The sequence below is a fragment of the Pinus tabuliformis genome, chromosome 8 (genome assembly GCF_031772625.1).
Source record: "Pinus tabuliformis cultivar Carrire ecotype Pingquan chromosome 8, CPIR1, whole genome shotgun sequence".
Taxonomy (NCBI): Eukaryota; Viridiplantae; Streptophyta; class Pinopsida; order Pinales; family Pinaceae; genus Pinus; species Pinus tabuliformis.
Window position 1 is genome coordinate 1,444,140,447 of NC_142294.1, and position 22,536 is coordinate 1,444,162,982.

Genomic DNA, 22,536 nt, shown 5'->3' on the forward strand with positions numbered 1-22,536 from the left:
CAATGAATAGTTTGGAGGACAGATGTAGTAGCCGAAGACCAAAGACTGATCAACGTAGAGCAAGGTTGACAGCAGTGCAGATGGCACAGTGCAGAAGTCAACAGCGATGCAGAAAATTCAAAGGGTCAGAGACTAGTAACAATCACATTCCAACGTTCATGATATTATGTTGAACACAGTTAAGTTCGATTAATTTTAGACATTTTTCAATCGCTTCTCTCAGCAACTAAGTTGCAGTACGAACGCAGTGTTTGCAGTGGCAGTGCTAGCAGCATAGTAGATGCAGCATTTGAGAGGGAGTTGTAGTACAGATGCAATAGTGGTAGTGGCAGCAGTATAATAGCAATAGCAGCACAGTGTCGGTGGCAGCAATAGCGCAGAAAGGAGGTGCTTCAGAGACAGAGCAGCATGCAGGTGGACATTGTTGCTAGAGCACTTTCCTCGCTACGACAGAGTGTTAGTTTTTGGTAGCATCAGAAGTGCTCTACCCTTGAAAATTGGTAGAGAGGCTAAGGCACATGAGTTCTAAAGAACCTAGAAACCGTTTCGTGAAATTCCACTCGAATTGTATTTTATTAAAATAATTAATATTTTTAATGTGGTTCCTGAGTCTAAACTTAGCGAAATTAAAATATTAATGGGTATTAATCAAAATATGGGTGAGAATGATCTAGAAGGCGAATCAAGTCATGTTTTAATCTTAGTCGTTGATTAGAGACTTAATCTCTATGAAAATTCCTGAATCTAACACATCCTTTGAGTCAGAAGCTTCTCCCCTGCCTTTCTTCCTGGGGCACTAAGAGGCATAGTGTCCCAGCTCCCCACAACTGAAGCACTTGACCTTGGAGATGTCTTTCTTCTTCCTCTTCTGTAGGCCCTGCTCTCCCGCTGATGCGAGAGCTGCATCCTCCTCCTCCTCCTTCTTGATTTGAACTCCCTTACCACTACTCCCTGCCTTGGTCAATCTCCTAAGCTCTTCTTGTCAAACAGCTGCCCACATCTCCTACCAATTGGGGGGAGTTGCTTTGCTAAAAATGCTTTGGACAAACGTCTCCCACTCCTCGGATACTGCATTCAGGGCAGTCCTAACTAAGAACTCTAGATCTAGAGTAGACCCCACGAAAGTAAGCTGGTCGCAAATCCCCTGCAACTTGAGAAGAAAGGGATCTATCTCCTCCCCTTTCTGCATCTGATATGACCTCAGTTGATTCTCCAATAACATCTTGCGCTACACAGAAGAGTTATGGTATAAGGTGGCCAGGGTGTCCCACATCTCCTTTGTTGTTGTCTTTTCAACAATATGTCGTATGACATGATCCTTGACCCCATCTAGGATCATGCATTTCACCTCCGCCTAGGCCTCCGCATACTTCTCAGCTACATTAGCGTCAACTAGGACAACTACTACTTTCAAGGCATAGTCCTTGATGCAATGTTTGTCCAGGATTGCTAGGATCCTAGCCTTCCATATGACAAAACTGGAGGCCCCATCCAATCTGTCCTGATCCCTCAATCTGTTCACTACCATCTCTACTCCTCATCTCTAGACTCCCTCTGAGTCATGATTTCCCTCTCGGAAATCCTCCGCCCAACCATCGAATCACTCCTCTCCGATCCTCCTTTGCCGCTGCAACCCGGATCTAGATTTCTTGGCTAGAAATCTATCAAGGTAGTGCTTCCCTCTACCTTGGTTCAGTCTCCTTAGACATTGTTCTGCACCAACAGAAACAGCGTCCCACCAGCTCCACAAATCAAAATCTGCACAGCTCCCTTAGCCCCATGAATTCGAAGAATCTGAGCCCTTCAGGCTCTGCGCAATCTCTACATGGGTTGAATCTGCTTCTCCCAACCAACTGCGTCAATCCTTCTTGGCTCAGAAAGATGGCGTGGCTCTGTGTGAGCCTAATCTTCCCTCCTCTGCCTCTGCGGTGGCCCTTATCACTGACGCAACTATTGTGTGGGCTCCTCCTAGCTACTGCGTCTTCCTCTCCCGGCTCAGAATGCTGACGCAGGCACTGCGTGAGCCTCTCCGTCACCTTTTCTACGCTGCGTCACTCCTTCTGCCTCTCCAGCTCTAGAACAACATTGTCTCTCAGGACAATTGCTTCTATGCTACAAATTCTCAGATTTCTCAGCTGATGTCTTCAGTCGTCTATGATCTACAATCCCTCTGATACTATGTGAAAATTCCTGAATCTAACACATCAGAAACCCATACTACAATTACTGGTTTACAATCTCCTACTTGTTCTTTACATTAACAACTTATTTAATTGCATAAACATTGAAGTAAACACTATTGCAGCCTTCACAAATATATAGATCATGCATTGAAATAAACTGAGACCATAACACAAGGGACACCATTATTTTTGGACAATCGTCCCGGGAAAAACCCAATTCGAGAAAACCGATGCAGCATATATGAGGGTTAAGCAGATTTTTTAATACAACTAGGGTGCCAAAAATGGCTCACCCTTCAGAGAATATCCTCAGTAGTAGTACCTCTATCTGAAGACAGATATTCCGACAAATCAGCAACCAGATGAACGATCCCACAGTGACTTTGGTTGTTCCTTGTGTTGGACAGTGAAAGTTGCTCCAAGCACTCCTCTAGAACTGCATCACCCTTCCTCGGTTATGTGTCAACTGATCAACTCCCAGTCTGCCCCACAGAATCTTCCTAGTGCTGCCTTTGAAGCCCTCTTCGACTTCTGCGTCAGCCTCTACAGCCCTCTGCATCGTCTGTGCTAGACTCCTTAGCCTCTACATCAACCCTGCTAGGCTCTACACAACCTCTTGCAGCACTTTGTTGCCTCTTTGATATGTATTCTTCAGCCTTGGATCAAAATCCCTTACTTAACTGCCCCTCGTAGCAACACATCTCTCACTCGATTTGCTCAGCAAACCCAGCCCCAAAAAATTGAATTCTTGATCTCTCTTGGTGTGTCTCCAACTGACCCTCAAGCCTCCACTTATACTTTTCCTGTTCAGTCTTCCACGGCCGAGATTAAGTCCCTAATCAACAGCTAAGATTAGAACTGGCTTAATCCTCGTCACTTGGAACTTTCTCACCCATATTTTATTAATAGTAAATACACATTAATATTTTTATTTTCCTAAGTTTAGACTTAGGAACTCATTAAAAATATTAATTATTTTAATAACTCCTCATCTAGGTGGAATTTCTTCAAACGATTCTGGGTCTTGGAGATCTCATGTGCCTTAGCCTCTCCACCAATTTTCAAGGCTAGAGAACATCCGATGCTACCCAAAATCAACACTCCCTCTTAGCGAGGAATGTGCTCTAACATTGCTTCACCATCGAAGCATCACACTAATCTTCCGCATCGGTCCTTTGTGTTGATGCTTGGCCTGCTGCCACACATCCACTACATTGTTGCTTCCTATACTGCTGCCCATGACACTACCACTTCCACTGCTACATCTGTACTGCAGCTCCCTCTCAAAATGTTGCCCATGCTGCTGATACCACTGACACTGCTAACTGCTGCACTGCAACTCAGTTACCGAGAAGTAAGTAATTGACTTCACCCAATCACTGACATCTTGGTCAGTCTGGAAGCCTCGTGACGTTGAAGCCACCTCTGCTGCTATCTTGTGCTCCCTCTACTGCCACTGCATTGCTGCAACCTCTTCTGTGCTTCTCGCTCTGCTGCAACCTCCACTGTGCTACTACAGACTTCTACACTCTAGCATTTCCTTGTTGCTCCATCACACCTTGCTCCACCCAACACCTGTCATCATGCTACTGCCTTTAAGGGCTCCCGTAGCTGGATGTGATCCAAGAGTTTGGGCACCTCAAGGATCCCGCCCCTCTTCTGTAGTCCTCTCCACTACAACTACAGATCACCCCACCTCTTCTCTAGAGGCGCATGAGCACTCATGGCACAATCGTCATTAGTCTCGACATCCTTCTCTGCCTTTGTTGGACCATCCTTTGAGTCGGAAGCTTCTCCCATGCCTTTCTTCTTAGGGCACTGAGAGGCATAATGTCCCAGTGCCCCACAGTCGAAGCACTTGACCTTGGAGATGTCTTTCTTATTCCTCTTTTGTAGCCCCTGTTGTCCCGCTAATGCAAGAGATGCATCCTCCTCCTCCTTCTTGATTCGAACTCCCTTACCACTACTCCCTGCATTGGTCAATCTCCTAAGCTCTTCTTGTCGAAGAGCTGCCCACATCTCCTCCCAACTGGGGAGAGTTGCTCTGCCAAAAATGCTTTGGACAAACGTCTCCCACTCCTCAGATACTACATTCAGGGCAATCCTAACTAAGAACTCTGGATCTGGAGTAGACCCCACGGAAGTAAGCTGGTCGTGAATCCCCTGCAACCTGAGAAGGAAGGGATCTATCTCCTCCCCTTTCTGCATCTAATATGACCTCAGTTGATTCTCCAATAACATATTTCGCTGCACGGAAGAGCCATGGTATAAGGTGGTCAGGGTATCCCACATCTCCTTTGTTGTTGTCTTCTCAACAATATGTGACATCATCCTTGACCCCATCGAGGACATGCATTTCGCCTCCGCCTGGGCCTCTGCATACTTCGCAGCTTCCTTAGTGTCAACTAGGACAGCTACTACTTTCAAGGCATAGTCCTTGATGCAATGTTTGTCCAGGATTGGTGCAGGATCCTGGCCTTCCAGATGACAAAATTGGAAGCCCCGTCCAATGTGACCTAATCCTCAATCCATTCACTACCATCTCTATTCCTCTTCTCAAGACTCCCTCTGAGTCCTGATTTCCTCTCGGAAATCCTCCGCCCAACCATCGAATCACTCCTCTCCAATCCGCCTTTGCCGCTGCAACGCAGATTTAGATTTCTTGCTAGAAATCTGTTGAGGTAGTGCTTCCCTCTACCTTGGTTCAGTCTCCTTAGAAACTGTTCTGCACCGACAGAAACAGTGTCCCACCAGCTCCACAAATCAAAATTTGCACAGCTCCCTTAGCCCCAGCAATTCGAAGAATCTGAGCCCTTCAGGCTCTGCGCAATCTCTGCATGGGCTGAATCTGCTTCTCCCGACTAATTGCGTCAATCCTTCTTGGCTCAGAAAGATGACGTGGCTCTGTGTGAACCTGATCTGCCCTCCTCTGCCTATGCGCTGGCCCTGTTGGCTGACGCAACTACTACGTGGCCTCCTCCTAGCTACTGCGTCTTCCTCTCCCGGCTTAGAATGCTAACGCAGACACTACCTGAGCATCTGTGTCACCTTTTCTGCACTACGTCACTCCTCCTTCTGCCTCTCCAGCTCTAGAACAACGTTGTCTCTCGGGAGAGTTGCTTCTCTGCTACAAATTCTTAGATTTCTCGGCTGGTGTCTTCAATTGTCTATGATCTGCAATGCCTCTGATACTATGTGAAAATTCCTGAATCTAACACATCAGAAACCCCTACTGCAATTACTGGTTTACAATCTCCTACTTGTTCGTTACATTAACAACTTATTTAATTGCATAAACATCGAAGTAAACACTATTGCAGCCTTCACAAATATATAGATCATGCACCAAAATAAACTGAGACCATAACACAAGGGACACCGTTATTTTTGGAAAATCGTCCCGGGAAAAACCCAATTCGGGAAAACCAGTGCAGCATATATGAGGGTTTTATTATTAAGCAGATTTCGGAATACAAATAGGGTGCCAGAAATGGCTCAACCTTCAAAGAATATCCTTGGTAGTAGTACCTCTATCTGGAGACAGTTATTCCGGCAAATCAGCAACCAGATGAACAATCCCACAGTGACATCGGTTGTTCCTTGTGATGGACTACTCCAAGCACTCCTCTAGAACTACATCACCCTTCAGGAACTGCGTCACCCTTCCTCAGCTATGCGTTAGCTGATCAACTCTGAGTCTACCCCACAGAATCTTCCCAGTTCTGCCTCTGAAGCCCTCTTCAACTTTTGCGTCAGCGTCTAAGGCCGTCTGTGTCCTCTGCACTGGCCTCCTTAGCCTCTGCATCAACCCTCCTAAGCTTTGCACTGCCTCTTCCAACACTTTGTTGCCTCTCTGATATGTATTCTTCAGTCTTGGATCGAAATCCCTTACTGAAATGCCCCTTGCAGCAACACATCTCTAACTCAATTTCCTCAACAAACCCAGCTCCAGAAAATTGAATTCTTGATCTCTCTTGGTGTGTCTCCAACTGACCCTCAAGCCTCCTCTTATACTTTTCCTGTTGAGTCTTCCATGAACGAGATTAAGTCCCTAATCAATGGCTAAAATTAGAATTGGCTTGATCCTCATCACTTAGAACTTTCTCACCCATATTTTATTAATACACATTAATATTTTTTTTCCTAAGTTTAGACTTAGGAACTCATTAAAGATATTAATTATTTTAATAACTCCTCAACCGGGTGGAATTTCTCCAAAAGATTCTGGGTCTTGGAGATCTCATGTGCCTTAGCCTCTCCACCAATTTTCAAGGCTAGAGCACATCTGATGCTACCCAAAATCAACAATCTCGGCCGTTGAAGTCTCAATAGGAAAAGTATAAGAAGGAGGCTTGGGGTTCATTTAGAAACCCACACAGAGATTGAGGAAATCGATTTTCTGAGGTGAGAAGTTCTCAAGAGGAAAATCAAATGGGGAGATACTACAGCCGAGGAGCAGGGATAGTTCTGGAATACAGACAGAGAGGTGGAGAGAAGCTTGTGGAGGTAGCGCAGTAGCCAGGAGGACTAACGTTGGGCTTGTCTGGGCCCACGCAGCCTTGACAGAGGAGGACCAGTGCAAAGGAGAAAGTTGTCTTCCACGCAGAAAGTCGGAACTGCGAGGGAACTGCTGGAACAGCTAGGAAAGCTGACGCAGTGGGCAGAAGAGCTGACGTAGAGCCTGTAAGGCTGACCCGAGGCCTACGTAGGGTCATCACATTAATAATTGGGGTTAGCCATTTTTGCTGTCGGATCAACTGGAATCTGCTAGGTGAAGTGAGGTAAAACTCACTTAGATTTTCCGCCATTGTATTTTCTTTGTCACTGGTTTGTCGGAGGGCAACAAGCTTTTGTATTCAGAAATATTGCTTAATAATAGAAAACCCTTAGAGTTATTGCACCGGTTTTCCCGCATTGGGTTTCTCCTGGGACTATTTTGTCCAAAAATAATTGTCCTATGTATCGTGTTCTTTGCTTAGTTTCCTTGTTTCATGCAAATCAAATTTAAGTAGTCTAGGCTGCAGAATTAATTTGCTTCAATATTCAAAAGAATAACTTGATGAACGTAATTAAAATCAAGTAGGTGAAGTAGATTCAAATTTGCTCGAGTAAGGGTTCCTTAAGGCTTAAGAATTTTCACAATGACATCTACTTCAAGTTTGTTAATCTCTTCATCTTTTTCCTTTAGTTGGCTTGCCATGATTTTTCCTTCTATTTTGGCTTCATCAACTTGTCCCTTTAGGAGGAGAAAATCTACCTCTGTAAGATTTGGGTTCTTCTCTTAAGCTTCTTGTATCTGTTTCTTTAGTTCTGTATTTTCATCTTTGAGTTTGGCTAATTCTTCAAGGGAAGCTACAAGATCTCCTTTGAGGTCTTCTTCATCTTCTAGGCTTTGCTTGCTCTCGATGTCTTCAATTTTGTTTTAAGTTGTCTTCCCTGGTTCTTGATTATCTTTGTGTTCTTAGCCACCATCTTCTAGATCTGAGGTCATGATTAAAAGTCCTTTTGAGTGAAGATCTTGAAGATTCTCCCAAAGCTCTTTTGTTGATGAGCATTTCTCCATTTTGACTTTTATAGGATCTCGTAAGCTACTTAGAATGGCACTCATTGCTTTTCTATCAGATTCTCTTATGGTTGTATCTTCGATAACAATTGCTTCCTATACTTCACATCCTAGGGTCATGTTACCATAGAATCTAGCAAGGGTCCTAAGAGGCGTTTCTAAGGGACAACTACTAAACCAAATGGAAACAACGGGACAGGACCCACTATTACCTCAGTTAAACTCCCCTGCTTTCTATGTACTTTCACCGATGGGAGGAGTCTCTATATGAAGGAAATCACTAGAATAATGAAGTCAATGGTCAAATATGATGTGATTTCCAAAAGCCCATTCAAACAAGAGGCTCAGATAATGGCTTGCTTGCTTTAGAAGCAAAAGAAGAGCTCTCCAGGAAAGTCTTATTGTTAGGAGGCTAAGACCTAGGTGGAAGGGATATTCAATAGAGGAGATGTGCCTAGATCAAGGCTTCCTAAAGGGATAAAGGATCTCTCTTAGGCTTTTGAAACATAGTGACCTTACAAAGGTTTGGGATCACAAGAGAGACCCAGGGGGAATCCAAGTGAGGCTTAGGGTTCAAGATGATCATCAACAATATGACTAGGTCAAGCAAGGATGAGAAGAAGGGTCAATGAGGGGTGAACTTCCTTTGAGTTTTAAGTGCAAATGACCCTTTGAGAAACACTAACCAAAGCAACCTAGGAGTGTAAATTATGTTCGAGCTAGGGCTTAGGTTTTTCCCAAATTTAACTGTGGAAAATGCTTCAAACTTTATGGACACCTGGAGGACACCTCAGCACAGCTACAGACCAACTCGCTCCTAATTTAGGCCAACCTAATGTATTTTGCACTAGGCCCTAGGAGGCTATTAGGGTTAGGGCATAAACATAGGAAAAGGTGAAAGAAAAATGATTTGGTGACCACCAAGGATGGAAATCAGTGCCTAGTCCATTTGGGAGAATTGAAGTCTAAGGAACCCTGTTTTTCAAACTTCGCTATCTCAAGGATGCCTATTGCAGCTTCGCAAACCCTAACAAGAGAGGCTTGCGGCTACCCTAGACTTTTATACTTGTTAAACATGTTATGATGGAGTTTCAAGGATACACCATACATAGTAGTCCTCTAGGAACATTCATTCTTATTGCTTACAAATAACACATGCAATATTTTCACAATCTTAGTGCAAGTGAGAAATCCGCATTAATTTAGGGCACATTCAAGATATAGGAAAGACATTCCATACATTAGACATTTAATATAGGAAAAAGATAGCATCAAAAAAATTTACAAGACAATAAGAATATATCCATCCATCCACAACATGCCAAAGAAGCTCCAAGAGAATAGTGCAAAATTTATCCAAACATCAAAGTTCATTTATTCTCCAAAACTTGTCCAAAAGTGCAGGTCCGAAATTTTTTCTTGAGAGAGATACCAATCCAAGTGATGAGGAGTAATACAATGAGGCTCTCTTGTATTTATATGAGCCTTTAAGGTATTTGAATGGCCTAAATAAGTCTAATTATGACCCTAGAATAAAACAATGTGCAAAATAACACTACTTTGGTGACAAGCCCACCTCCAAACGATGAATAATAAGCCTCTCAAGAGGACCGAAATTATAGAATAATAGCTAATAGGGCCATTGGAAGGCCAAATGAAGTCCCTCATGTGCCATAATGAATAGAAGGGCTCCAACAACAATGATAAAGAGGGTGGCCCCTCAATCTCCAAGCAAATAACCTATGGTGCTCCCAAGTGGCTGTGGGGACACAAAGAATGGCCTCATGGGTCTCCAACTAGATTAAGAAAGTATGTGCTCCATCAATAAGGGCTGGAACAATGATACAACCCCTCCCCTGTCTCCCTAGGTGAGACAAAACCCCATTTGGGCCCTAAACCAATTGCCAAGTGTGTGGTGCAAGTGTGTAGCCAGCTGGGCAATCTGGTCCAAGTGCATCATCGTCATTGAATAACTTGGACACAAGCAAGCAATAGGTGGTGCTGAAGGACCCCATGGTGTGGCTATCTTCTCTCTACTGTAGTAAACTGATTTGCATTACCTACTTGTGCTCTTCATTTAACAAGTTATTTTCAGAAATTTTCGGAAAATATTAATGTAAATACACTATAGCCTACACCAATATACAGATCAAGTACTGAATGAAAAATAAATGAGACAATCATGCAAAGGACACTTATTTTTGGACTAAACATCCCCAGAAAAACCCAATGTGGGAAAACCGGTGCAGCAGTTTTGAGGGTTTTCTATTATTAAGCAGTAGTTCTGAATACAAATGTTGGTTGCCCTCCGAGCAAACCAGTGACAAAGAAATAAAATGGTGGAGAACCTGAGTGAGTTTTACCTCACTTCACCCCACAGAATTCAGTTGATCCAGCAGCAAAACTGGCTACAGCTGTGCTGCCCCTTCAGAGTAATTGTGTGGGCCTGCGTGGAGCTCTCTGAGGTTGTGCGTCAGCTCCACTGCCCACTGTGTTAGCTTTCCTGGCAGTTCCGGCTCTTTGCATGGAACGTAGCTTTCTTTCTTTGCGCAAGCCCTTCTAGCTCTGTGTCAAGGCTGCATGGGCCCAGACTGGCCCAGCATTAGCTCTCCTGGCTATTGCAATGCCTCCATAAGCTTCTCTTTGCCTCTTTGTCTATATTCCCGAACTATCCCTACCCCTCAGCTGCAAGATCTCCCCAATCGATTTCCCTCCTAAGAACTTCTCACCTCAAAAAATCGATTTTCTCAATCTCTCTGTCTATGTTCTCCAACTCACCCAAAGCCTCCATTTATACTTTTCCTGTTGAGAAATCAACAATCGTGATCTAATCTCTAATCAACAGCTAAGATTAAATTAGACTTGATCCTCGTCTCTTAGAAGCTTCTCACCCATATTTTCATTAATACCCATTAATATTTTAATTTTCCTAGGTTTAGACTTAGGAACTCCATTAAAAATATTAATTATTTTAATAAAATACAATCCAAGTGGAATTACACCAAACAATTCATGGGTCTTGGAGATCTCATGTGTTCTAGCCCCACCACAAAATTTCAGAGCTATAGCACATCCGATGCTACACAAAAATAAACATCTAGTTCCCTGGAATAGCATATGTTGGTTATGATGTTAATCTGACTCTTCTTATGAGAATATTTCAATTTGAGAAGTATCCATGTACATATTATGGAATTATGAATACCTCCCTAGTTAAGAGGGAGTGTTGGAAAATGTAACTAGGTTCAGTCTTCATAATTGTCAATGTACTAATGTCATTATATCTTTTATGTAAAATGCAAAAGAAGAAAAAGAAATTTATTTATTTTTTAAGTAGTAATTTGGGTTAAAAACCCCTCTAGATGCTAAGTGGGCCCAGCCCCAATGGACATGTCTATTCGCACCCCTATGGACAGTATAATTAATGGATGATTTGAGCTCATTTCAACATATATTCGGCAGTCTGATTTGAAAAATTGTAGAAGAAGAGGAAGGTCGAAATTTGAAGTTGATGAAGAATGTCTCTTGAAGTTTCATTTGTGGAAGATTTTCCCTATTACATCTCTTGTTGGAAATTTGTTGCTAGTCTCTTGCTAATGAATTATGCTATGAAGGAGGATTTGACTTGGCATCTAGAGGGTTGAAGTCTTTGCTCACGAGTCTTTGATATCTCACTTTGATATGATTCCATAAGAAGAAAAAATTTATGGGTTTTCCCCTTGGAGGGGTTTTTCCCTGGCTTGGAGCCTCTATCTTGCGTTCTTTTGTTTTATGTGATCTTCATGTTTTTTACGTTTCATAATTGTTTGATGAAAAAGAAAAAAATTAAATGAATAAGCCAACAAATTTCACAAGCAGTTATCAATGAAAGGAAAATCTAATCTAATCATAAAGCCTCCCAATTTTCCAACAAGCAAAATTATTGGAGGGTATTTAGCTTGAGGATTCTTAGGTTACCCAATCTCCAAGATCTGTTGGGGAAGTCTCCCTTGTGGGGATAGTGTCCATCCACAGAATAGCAAGGGAATAACTAATCAAGTGACTGTGGTGGATGATCACATTGTTTCCCTTAACCTAAAGTGCTTAATGAGGCTTTGCACTAAGCTGCTAGATTTTTTTGTAACAAGGACCATAGAAATTAACCAACCATGCCTAAACCCTATCTTGACCTCACTAATAATTTAACCAATTGAACCAAGTACCATAGTCTATCCCGTTTTGTTTTCAATTGGGATAAAATACCTAAAGAGAGTCATTGCACCAACACCAACCCTGTTTCTCCAAACCACTAGCCGCCGACCCTGCACCTCCACATCTGTGTCCCTCCCACTCCATCATATTGAAATCCCCACCAGCGATCCACTCCACAAGCAAAAGGGGATTCTTACAAAACCCAGTTAGAAAGATGAGTCCTTAGTATGTTCGAAAAGAATAATCCATGCCACCAACTGTTAGGTAAAACAATTGTTAATTGATGATTATAAAACAAGAGTATTGAAAACAAAAATTCTCATATCATCAAGATGGATTATATGTTGAGATTGGTAGCTTGGGAGGTACTCCAAACCCTAGGGTATAGGGTTGTGAAGGAATTGGCACCACAAAAGGGATTTTTGGGCTAAGAACCCAAGAGGTCACTTTTGCAACCATGCTTGTGAGTGTGAAACCATGCATGGATTTGATAGTTTGACCCTTGGAAATGGTAGAGCACCCTTAAAGGAGCAAGGCGTTGCTAAGAACACCAAGAGAGCCCTTGTGTTTGGGAGAAATGATTTTTTATGTGTTTTGTGTAGGCTAAATGGTTAGAGATTCAAGTCGGCCTTGACTTGAGGAGATCCTTTGCTGGGCTAGTTGTTACCCCTAGAGAGACATATAAAAAGGGAAGAGGAGAAACCTCATTCCACATCCAATCAAGACATTCATTCCTCATGTGAAGATTGAACTAGGAGGTCGAATATCCTGAGATAGTCATAGCCCTAGAGGCTAGAAGCCTAAGCGAAGGAGAGAATTGGACGAGTTTAAGGCCTGTTATTGTGATTGTTTAGGTGATGTTTTAGCAGGTAAAGGCAACAAAGGTGAGGAGGTTTTGTAGGAGAATAGGCTGAAGTTTTTGAGGGTAATTTTGGGCATGAAAATAGTGATAATCTTTCTCTGAAACAGATCGAGAAATTTGTGTTGGGCAAGCAGAAGAAAGTTTGTTTTGGGAGGTCGAGTAACCTAGTAAGCTGCCAAGACTAGGCATCATTCATCCACAAGAGCGGCACAAGAATGGGAGGTCTGTAGGTGTGGGATTTCTATGTTTTGTGCAGGTGAAAGATGCCCTAGATAGGGTCGAGTTCCATAGACAAGTATTGCTCAGATCCAAGGCGTTTTGGAGAGCAGAAGAAGACATCTTCTAGGAGAGAAGGGTGCAAGATTGGTGTCCAGTTTGGGATAGAGTTTAAAGGGCAGCTTATGAACAGATTGGAGGGTTGTAGATAGTTGTCCTGATCAACACTAAGTGCAATTACTTAAGGTCTTTAAGGACTGTTAAAAGGGCAAAGAAAGTGAACCCTAAGGGTTTGTCTTCATTGGAGCAGCAAAGGAAGGAAATAGTGGGAAGAAGTCCCAAAGGGTTGCATTCTTGAAGAACTAAGTAGCAACAGTGGGCAGTCTTGGAGTTGTTCACAAACACAGTTGTGAACAACTCACAGAAGTCCCTATGTGTTGAATCATTGACGGAATAATGATCAACTAGAGGGCGGACAGTTGATAAGTTGTGTTCAATGACCTAAAGGAGCAGGGTTCATTGATAGAGGTAGATTGGTGTTGCTGCAGATTGGGAGCCAAAAGACCGGCAGATGTGTTCAGGACACATGGACTGAAAGGGCTGTGGAGCACTACATCAGCAAGTAGGTCAACTGTTGTCTTGTTCAGGGTAGATTGTCAGTCAAATTGATTGACTCCAAGCCCTAGTTTATATTCTTGTACCAGTGAATGTATGAGGGCCATGATCCCTGGTACTAGAGCCCTAAACAATTGTATTATAGATTGATAATATAACGAAGTTGGATTGTTGAAAAAATTGTAAAAAGTTTTCTATTTGTGCACATGTTGATTTATTGTTGTATTTATTCCACTCTGCAAAGTATATTGTTGTGGCATTTGAGTTTTTTGTGTTAGAGATTCTAAGACCCTAACCTAGATTTTCAAGTGTCATGGAAAAACAACATTATAAAGGAAAAAAGGAAGGGGCATTCCCTTTTGCACACCTCCTCATAAGCAATGTCATCAATGTAAATGGAAGGGGCATACCTTTTGCACAAGAAATGTCAACAATCTTTACTAATTATAGTATATTAGTATTGATTGTTGGCTTATTGATATAATGAAATCATGTTAGTTCTATCACACAAGCATCATCTTTTCCATTCATTGTTCTAATATCAAAACCCGCTTTCTTCCCAAGGGTAATGCTTTTTGAAGAACATTAATAGCAGTCTCCATTTCTAGTTCCCAATGCATCAAATCATCAAATGGCACTTGATGCCAAAGAAATACTCTCATGAACAAACATGGCATACCCCTACCCGTATTGAATATCATTCAAAACCAGACAGAAATGAGACATTCACTAATAAATTCAAAATACAACAATGACTACTTCAATTAATCTTGTATAATTGCTTTGTGACAATTGCTGAAGATTTCTAATATCCAACTTCTAACATTATCATCACAAAACATTTATTATTTTCCATTTCTTGCTTTTGGAGCTAGTAAAATAATGATCATTCAATTACCATATTCCTAAACCCCAACACATAAAATAGCACTTGAGCAGATAAATAAATCATTTACCAAGATCACATGATATCCATAACCATGTTGCCGTGAAGGTCATTCGATATCACACAGTAATGAGACTTATTTGTTTACATGTTGATAGATGTTAAAGCTAACAGATACCCTATGTTACTTCAAACTCCAAAGCATATAATTGCTTCCCAGCAGCCGGAACAAGATTTTGAATACATGGCTTCCAAAATTATTATCACATAATTTTCATTTTATTATTTTCCATAATTTACTTTTAGAGCTGCTAAACATAATGGAAAATTGCTGCAATTCTTGAAGCTACTAGGGATTCATTTCAGAATAAGAAAATACAGAATGGAACTTTAAAATCCTTACCACAAATTTGCTCCTTCTAGTGCTCTACCAAGGGGACCATAGGACCCTGGTCCTATTTCCCTGTAACACTGCCACACAAATAGCATTGGAGGTTATTTCAGATTTCAATCATCACCCATGCAAACCAAAGAAGTATATGAAATCCGGTATGAGGGAAGCTTTACTTTAAAAAGTCAACCAGCAAGAGTTTATATCTTCTTAAAAATTAAAAATATGTTTGTTCAAACAAATATATTGGCATGCATACATCAATAGCTTCGTGCATGTCAGGTTGCCCTTTTGTTACATTTTCTCCCACTCTTTGATATCCTCTGCCTTCAAAAATCACAATTCCAATGATGCAATAATGAGAATCTTTCTTCATATGACATTGATCAAGTCTGAAACATTAATCTCATACCTATTTAAATTAATGAAACAATGAATAACGAAGCCTCTCTAATCACAATGTCTCTTTCTTCAGTAACAAATAAAAAGAAAGCCAAAGTTTCCAATACTGATTTATGATCCACTTTGACCTGTGTCCTGTTGAAGCACTCATCTTGATTCTAAGTTTCTCTTCGGAAGGACGATGAAAAAACTCCCTAGTAACATCCAGAACTTCTTTTGTAATGTGATTGGGAACTCCATGGCCTTTCTGGTGCCAAATCCAAGTAAGCATATTTCAGAATCGAGTCATGGAACTGTGCTGAGTCTAATTGCACATGGAAAAATGCAGAGTGAAAAATGCTTTATCTTACAATGCATAAGATTTTAAAATATTAATAAATAACTAAAGTCAATCAGTATAACATCATTTGCATCACAACAGCATATTGCAGGAGCTAAAAAAGAAAAACTTGGAACTGTTTGACCGAAAGAGATTCAATAGATAGACCCACAAACATTTTATTCAAGACTTACAAAGCCTATAAGTCAACTTTCAGAAACAAAAATATGTGCATGTATGTATGGATGGTTGGAAAGTGAAACCAACTGTAATTTCCACCCACAAAAGAGAACTGAAAGTCAAGTACTGGCCTGGAAATAGCGAGTTTAGATGTACCTTGTGTACAATTCATGATGCATAATATATAAAAACCCATATATATCATCACCCAAAAAGAGTGGAAGGAACTATGAAAGACTGTAGGAACAAGTAGTGTGGCAAATTCCTATATGAAATTATCTTGGGAGGCCCTAAAAGTATATGAAAATGAAAAATGGTCCCAAGATGGAGTGGTTAACCTTAGCATCTACAAAATGAAACAACTAAAGAGTGGCTAGCACATATAAAAGGGAAAAAGAATGAGGAAAGGGACACCCGTAGTACAAATATTAATATAAATTTATACAACAAGGACAAACATTCCATACATCTAGGACTTAAAGACAATCAAAGTGTTTAATGCTCTAAGAGAATAAGCCCCATTGCTTTGTTACCTCTCAAACTGTACTTGATAAAATCCCTAATCCACAAGACACAACCCAAGAGGTAACTACTAGGATGATCACCACTATCACCTAAGCAACCTATCCACTTCACTTTATGTCAGCTCTCCTCCAGCTCAAAGGGGGTATCCCTAGTAAAATTACTAAAGATAAGCAACAAGGTGAAGTGAAAGTAATGTTGCACAACTCGTACTCGTATAAGACTCGTCTGAAGTGAAAGTAATGTTGCACGACTCGTACTCGTATAAGACTCGTCTGGCTATTGACTTGGCGGCCTGTATAAGACTCAGCCTCCATTTTCCCTTTCACTCCACATGATCTCCAAAAAAAAAGAGAAGTAAAAGAAATAATAGAATTTTGAGGGTCTCCACGGGTCTTATGCGAGTCATATGCAGTTCTTCACAGGTTCAATGTGGGTAGCCAAGTTTTATGTGGGTTTTGGCAGGTACGGGTAGAAATTGTGGGTTCTATACGAGTGACCCATCTGGCTATAAAACACGTCAAGATCCACGAGTACTCGCGAGTCTTATAAGAGTCGTGCTACACTAATCAAATCCAACAAGGGTAATGGAATTATAGTGAATTAAAGGGGGATTATGGGGTCAAGAAGAAAACCACTCTCTAGAATTAGTCTATTTCATTTAAGGATTAGGAATAAGAGAATAGAACGCAAGGGGAAGAAATCTCTCATCCAACCAAGATTAACAATGAAGACCAAGGCCCTATAAGAAGGGCTCCTTAAGGGAGAAACTTGTTGTTGCACAAACTAGCAGGCCTAGTGGATAGGCAAAAGCTAGAGGGCACAACAACACTCAAAACAAAGGCCCATTGTCACCAAAGCCTAAGTCCCCTACTCTTCTTGGATTTCCACCTACAAGAGCAATCCCATTGGTACTCACTTGTGATAGATGTATATCTATAATAGGTTTGAACTGAGGGAAAGGGGCTCATTCAATGGAAGGGGTCAATAAAAGTATGAGCTTTGGGAGAAGCTAGTAAGACCTTCCACAAAAAACCCCTTTGAAAGAAGTCTACACGAGACCTAGGGTTGAGATATATGATGAGATATGAGTGCATCCAAGATCAAGGTAGACAAGAAAAAGGGAAATGTAAGATTTACTTCAACAAGTACGAAAGCAAATGCCTTCAAAGAAATCCCCAAGTTGAAGGATTAGCTTCTAGGGTTCCCTCTTGATGTGATGGCTACAACATCGAATTTCTGGAGATCCCACCATGGGAATTCTTCAAAAACTTGAGGATCTCTAGAGGAGACACTAAGGAAGAATCTTATCCAAAAGAAATTGAAATATCCTCCCTGCAAAGAATTTCACACCAAGCCCTAGAGAGGCCTCCTTATCCTTAAAGGGATGAAAATGGAGGTAAAAAGAGAGATATTCTTTAAGTTTGATTGATCATCAAGGATTCAAGGCTAGTGCCTGGCCATTGGGAGGTTAGGAGTCGAGGATAATCTTAATATTGGCCACTCACTCTTTTAAGGAGACCTAAAGGGAGCAACCTCACTATACCTTTTAGATATTTATACTTCAATGACACTTGTTAATGGAGTTTCAAGGATGAAAATGCAATAAATCCCCTAGGAACATTCATTCATTCACCATCTATGAGTAATACATGAAAAATTTCCCAATAGTTACAAATTTTAGACAATATTTCATCAATTAGGGCACATAAATCACCATGAGACAATATTCCATGCATTAGACATTAATAAAATCATAAATTCATCAATAAAGAGCACTTACAAGATAGTGAAGAACATATCCATCCATAACAAAGCCAAGTAGAAGCTCCAAAAAATATAGTGAAATTATCCAAACATCAAAATTGTAATATTCCAAATGTAAAAATATCATACATAACAGAAGCAATGAACTAGCTACAACTACTAAATTTAGAAATGCACAACCATACACCTTTGAACACAAAAATATGGGCAAAAACTCTAAGTCATTGTAATAATTCTGATAAATAGGAGTACAATAAATGAGATCAGAGGAACCTATGCTTGCTTCTACAAGCTAGTCAAGTCTCAAGTGAAAATGGAGCTGCCCAAGTGTTGGAAACTGCTCTCCCCAAGTCTCTGCGTTGAACCAAAAAATTATTGCCACTACCACTGTAGGTGCACTGAGATTTCGGCGCTCAGATCTACTCCAAAAATTTTGCAAAATTAAATGTGGGCTTTCCACACTGGCTCCAACCAAACACAGAAATATCTCACAAACCCGAGTGCTGGAAATTGTCCCAGAATAAACTGCGCCCTCCTCCAACAATTTTTGTTGTTGGCTGCTGAATGGAACTAGGAATTTTTCCCTCAAAATTAATCAGAAAATTCTGCAAAATTAATCCTAGCCTCCTCTCACCAAACCCAAAAATACCCAGAAAAGGTTTGGCCTATCTCTAAGACAAAGTCGAACCCACAAAATGGTGCAAATTCTCTGTCTAACCAGTTATTCGCCCTGCTATAAGAATGAGGATTTCAGGCCCAAATATTGCCCAGAAAATTCTGTAAAATTAGTCGGAGACTCCTCTCAATAAACCCATAAAGGGTTTGAGTTGAATCCACCAACCCCTGGTGACCCCCAACAAGTGCAAATTGTCCAATTTGGCTAGAAAACGCCCCACATAACTGATGTTGTTGAATTAAGCCCATATCCACAACTAGAAATCTCTCCTAACACTGGCTAAATTCTCCCCTGAGGAATACCTCCAATCTTTGGCCCTTATCTCTCCTCAACCTCTATTCCTCCAACCCCTGCGCAAGCCTGCCTGGAGACCCCTATGCACTTCCAGAAATATAGAATTTCAGCCCCAAGAATTCTCTCAAACTCAACCCTACTAATCACCACAAAATCTCGGCTAAATTAGGGGAAACCCCTGTAGATCCTATGGTGTTCAATTCCTCCGTAACTGATCTCCCCACAAGCAATTCGAACCACTTCTGTGCCCTGGAAGAAAAATATACCAGCTGAAATAACCTGCAAATACGCCCAATGGAAACTCTGAATTGAGCTCCCCAAATTGCCTCACTAGGGAGACACTCAAAGTTCTCTGAAATGAGGGTGGAATTCCCACTCGGAAATTCCTTGTGCTGAACAACACGATTGTCTTGGCTAAGCAGCTCAAGAGAACTAATGTTAAATTGTCAAATGATCAAAGATACCAAATGGAGGCCTCCAAGCTCTATTTATAATTGTTGGCCCTCTCTCCCTTGGTGGTCCCCACCTTCCACTAATTCGCACCCCTTCCTTTCTCTCTCTCTTCTCACTAGTGCGAATTGCCACCTAAGTCGAATTTCTCTCCCTATGGTCCCCACTCTCCACTAAAGTTGTGATTTCCATTTTTCCTCCTAAGTCTCAATGCCGAAATTGCCTCCTCTTCCAAAAATTGTCTCCCATGTGGAAAATCAAAATTGGGGATATTACAAAAATTCATCCAAAACACTCCACAAATTGCAGGTCCAAATTCTTTTCCTAGGTCGAAAATCCAAGTGATGATGATTTGAGGTGAGAATAGGTCTCACATATTTATACAAGTCATAAGAGTTCAAATTTTAAATGACAAAGCCCCTTTGTGTGCCTAGAGTGCTAGGTAACCCACCCATGGTTACAAGCCAACCATGATAGCTCATAAAAATATTTTATCTCCCTTCCAAGCCCATGCTACATTGATGTCATGCATGCGTGGAGGCCTAGAAGGGCAGCGCTAAGGCCTCTTGTGCTAAAAATATGAGATGGGGCCTCAAAAATCATGATGAAGAGGGGGATGCCCTCCATATGCTGCCAAACATCTCCAAAACCCTATTTGGGCTCTCTCGGCTCCAAATGGGTCTCATGGGTCTCTAAGTGGCTCATGATCAAGTCGATGCTCCATCAATGAGGGCTAGAAGATCACACAAGCCCTTCCATATCTCCCTAGGAAATACATAACTTCCTTTGTGCATTGGAACAACTGTCAAGTGTCTGATGCAATGTGTAGCCGACTAGTGCAAAGGTCCAAGTGCATTACAACTTCGAAAAACTGGGGCACGAGCAAGCTAATCATGGTGCTGAAGAAGCCCATGGTGTGGCAATCAATGCTCTGCATGGATGGAGGCCCACAGCTCTCAACGCTCACCCTACAAATGCCAATGTGATCCTCTAAAGGGCTTGGATCTTGTATAGGGAGACCAAGTTCAAGACGAAAACCAACTTGCAATCTTGTATAATATCCAATGTGCCTCCTCACCTTCCAATACAATGATTCATTAGTGCAATTGAGTAAATAAGCTTGCTAAACAAGGGCAGAAATGGACACTTCATAATGGCATTCTCTTTGAAATTCGAGGCTTTGAACATGTCCTAATGTTACCTTCCTGGGTAGGAGAGGTTAATGAAGGACCCCATTAGGTGGTTTCAACCTCTAAGAAAATGACAGGTCCAAGGTACACCCTTCAAATGGCAAGTGTCCTGTGAAATAATGATGGAATGGAGTGGGGACAAAGGGAAGGCTCCAAACCACATGCCATGGTACAAGGGTAGCTATGATGAGGGAAGCCCACACCTTGGGTATATGAATGTAAGAGGGAGAAATCGTGGTACATGAGTTACCCCGACCTTTGATTTCCCACCCTTCTTCATTTGTCTTTTGCCTTTTATTGATTTTTCTTCATTTTACTACTTGGAGTTCAAGGGGGTGAGAGCATGATGTGTAAGATATAATAGTGATTACCCCCTTAAGGTGGGGCAGTTCATCGCCCACCAAGGGTTGGGACATTCATGGGTTCCTTAATGATGCAAGGGGCACTCATAGGGGCCCTAGAAACCACGGTGATGGCCACAACGATAGGGGGGAGAGTTGATGCTTGGCTTTTTCCCACGCGCTAAATTTTATTGTCCCAGCCATCTTTTTCATTTTGTGGTATATTTCTTGTTGTATGGTGCCATATTATGCTCTTATATTTCTTTTTAGCTGCATCAACCTTCGGGGCATTGTTCTAGGTCCAACCCAAGGTGTGGACAAGGGGAAGAGGATGTTAACACCTTGTGGACCCAATGGACAAATGTGGACCCACTTGCACACGTTTTGTCACTGTTCCAAGGAAGCAATTGTACCATTTTTTTCAAAGTTTAGAAACATCAGCCAGCAAATTATTATGTCATTGTAAACCCATTCTGCAAATTTGTAATGTAAATGATGCTAGTATGACTGTTAATTATGTAACAACCTAGGTAATCCTATTATTTTGGCAACAAATTTCATCCTAAGAGGTTTTTTGTCTCACTGATTATCTGTGTTTCTAAACACAGATGATCAACAGAGTTTTTCCCTCCAACCTCACCCCAAAGATAGGGTGGGATTTATCGTCGAAGTCTTAGGTGAGTCCTAGTGTTTTAGTCAAGTCTTTTGTAAAATTGATTTGGGAATAATTTAAGCTATTTGGCTAAATTATTTTATTACAAATCACTTGGTCTACTAAATCATATTGTGTCGCAGAATTGAGTAAGTTTTACGAGGGTCTATAGCAAACGGGTATTCCCCTTTTAAGGGTTGAATTTGTAAAATCTTATGTAAAAAATACTTTAGTGCATGGTCCCTCATACTTAGACACCATGGCTAAAATATTTGAGGGTGGAAAAATAATTAATTCCCTCATGAGTCAATTAATTAATTTTTCTAGCAAAAATAAAATTAAATCCTAAGCCAGAAAATTAATTAATTTAGAGTCAAAATTAAAATGTTAGTGAAATAATATTTTCCATGTGGAAAAATTCGTGGGCATCAAAGAAATTAATTTTTGGAGGTCCCCCACCAAGGGAATATTGGAAATTTCAAGAAAAATCGCACCTTTGAGCCTTGGTGGTTAAGTCAAAATCAATTTTTTCATGGAATTAGTTCAAAATAATTAATTTTGAGCTAATAAAAAAGGGATTAAATGAGAGATTCGAAAATTCCTCAAAAATAAGTATTTTCAACGATGGAGATTAAAAGATGATCAAATATTTTTCGACGGCCAAAATTATTTTGACAGGGGTCAAACCAACTAGTGGTTATTTTTCCACTAGGAGGATTTGTCTATAAACTGAGAGTCATTTGTGTCTCAAGCCATCTAGTTTTGGCTTATGTAGCTCTGAAAAGCTGATGTAAATTACTGTCCCACTGAGAACGTTGGAATAATCATAATAAAGA

At 41.1% G+C, this 22,536-nt stretch overlaps 1 protein-coding gene across 1 annotated transcript in view; it reads right to left on the reverse strand.

Annotated features, from left to right (window-relative positions):
• Positions 1 to 22,536, reverse strand: part of LOC149241135 (2-oxoglutarate (2OG) and Fe(II)-dependent oxygenase superfamily protein) — a 225,008-nt gene that overhangs the window by 60,729 nt on the left and 141,743 nt on the right. The window contains exons 3-5 of the mRNA XM_089373885.1: positions 15,438 to 15,556; positions 15,167 to 15,230; positions 14,920 to 14,987 (exon numbers count right to left, since the gene is read on the reverse strand). Coding sequence (XP_089230011.1) covers positions 14,920 to 14,987; positions 15,167 to 15,230; positions 15,438 to 15,556 — 251 coding nt within the window. The remainder of the gene's footprint in view (positions 1 to 14,919; positions 14,988 to 15,166; positions 15,231 to 15,437; positions 15,557 to 22,536) is intronic.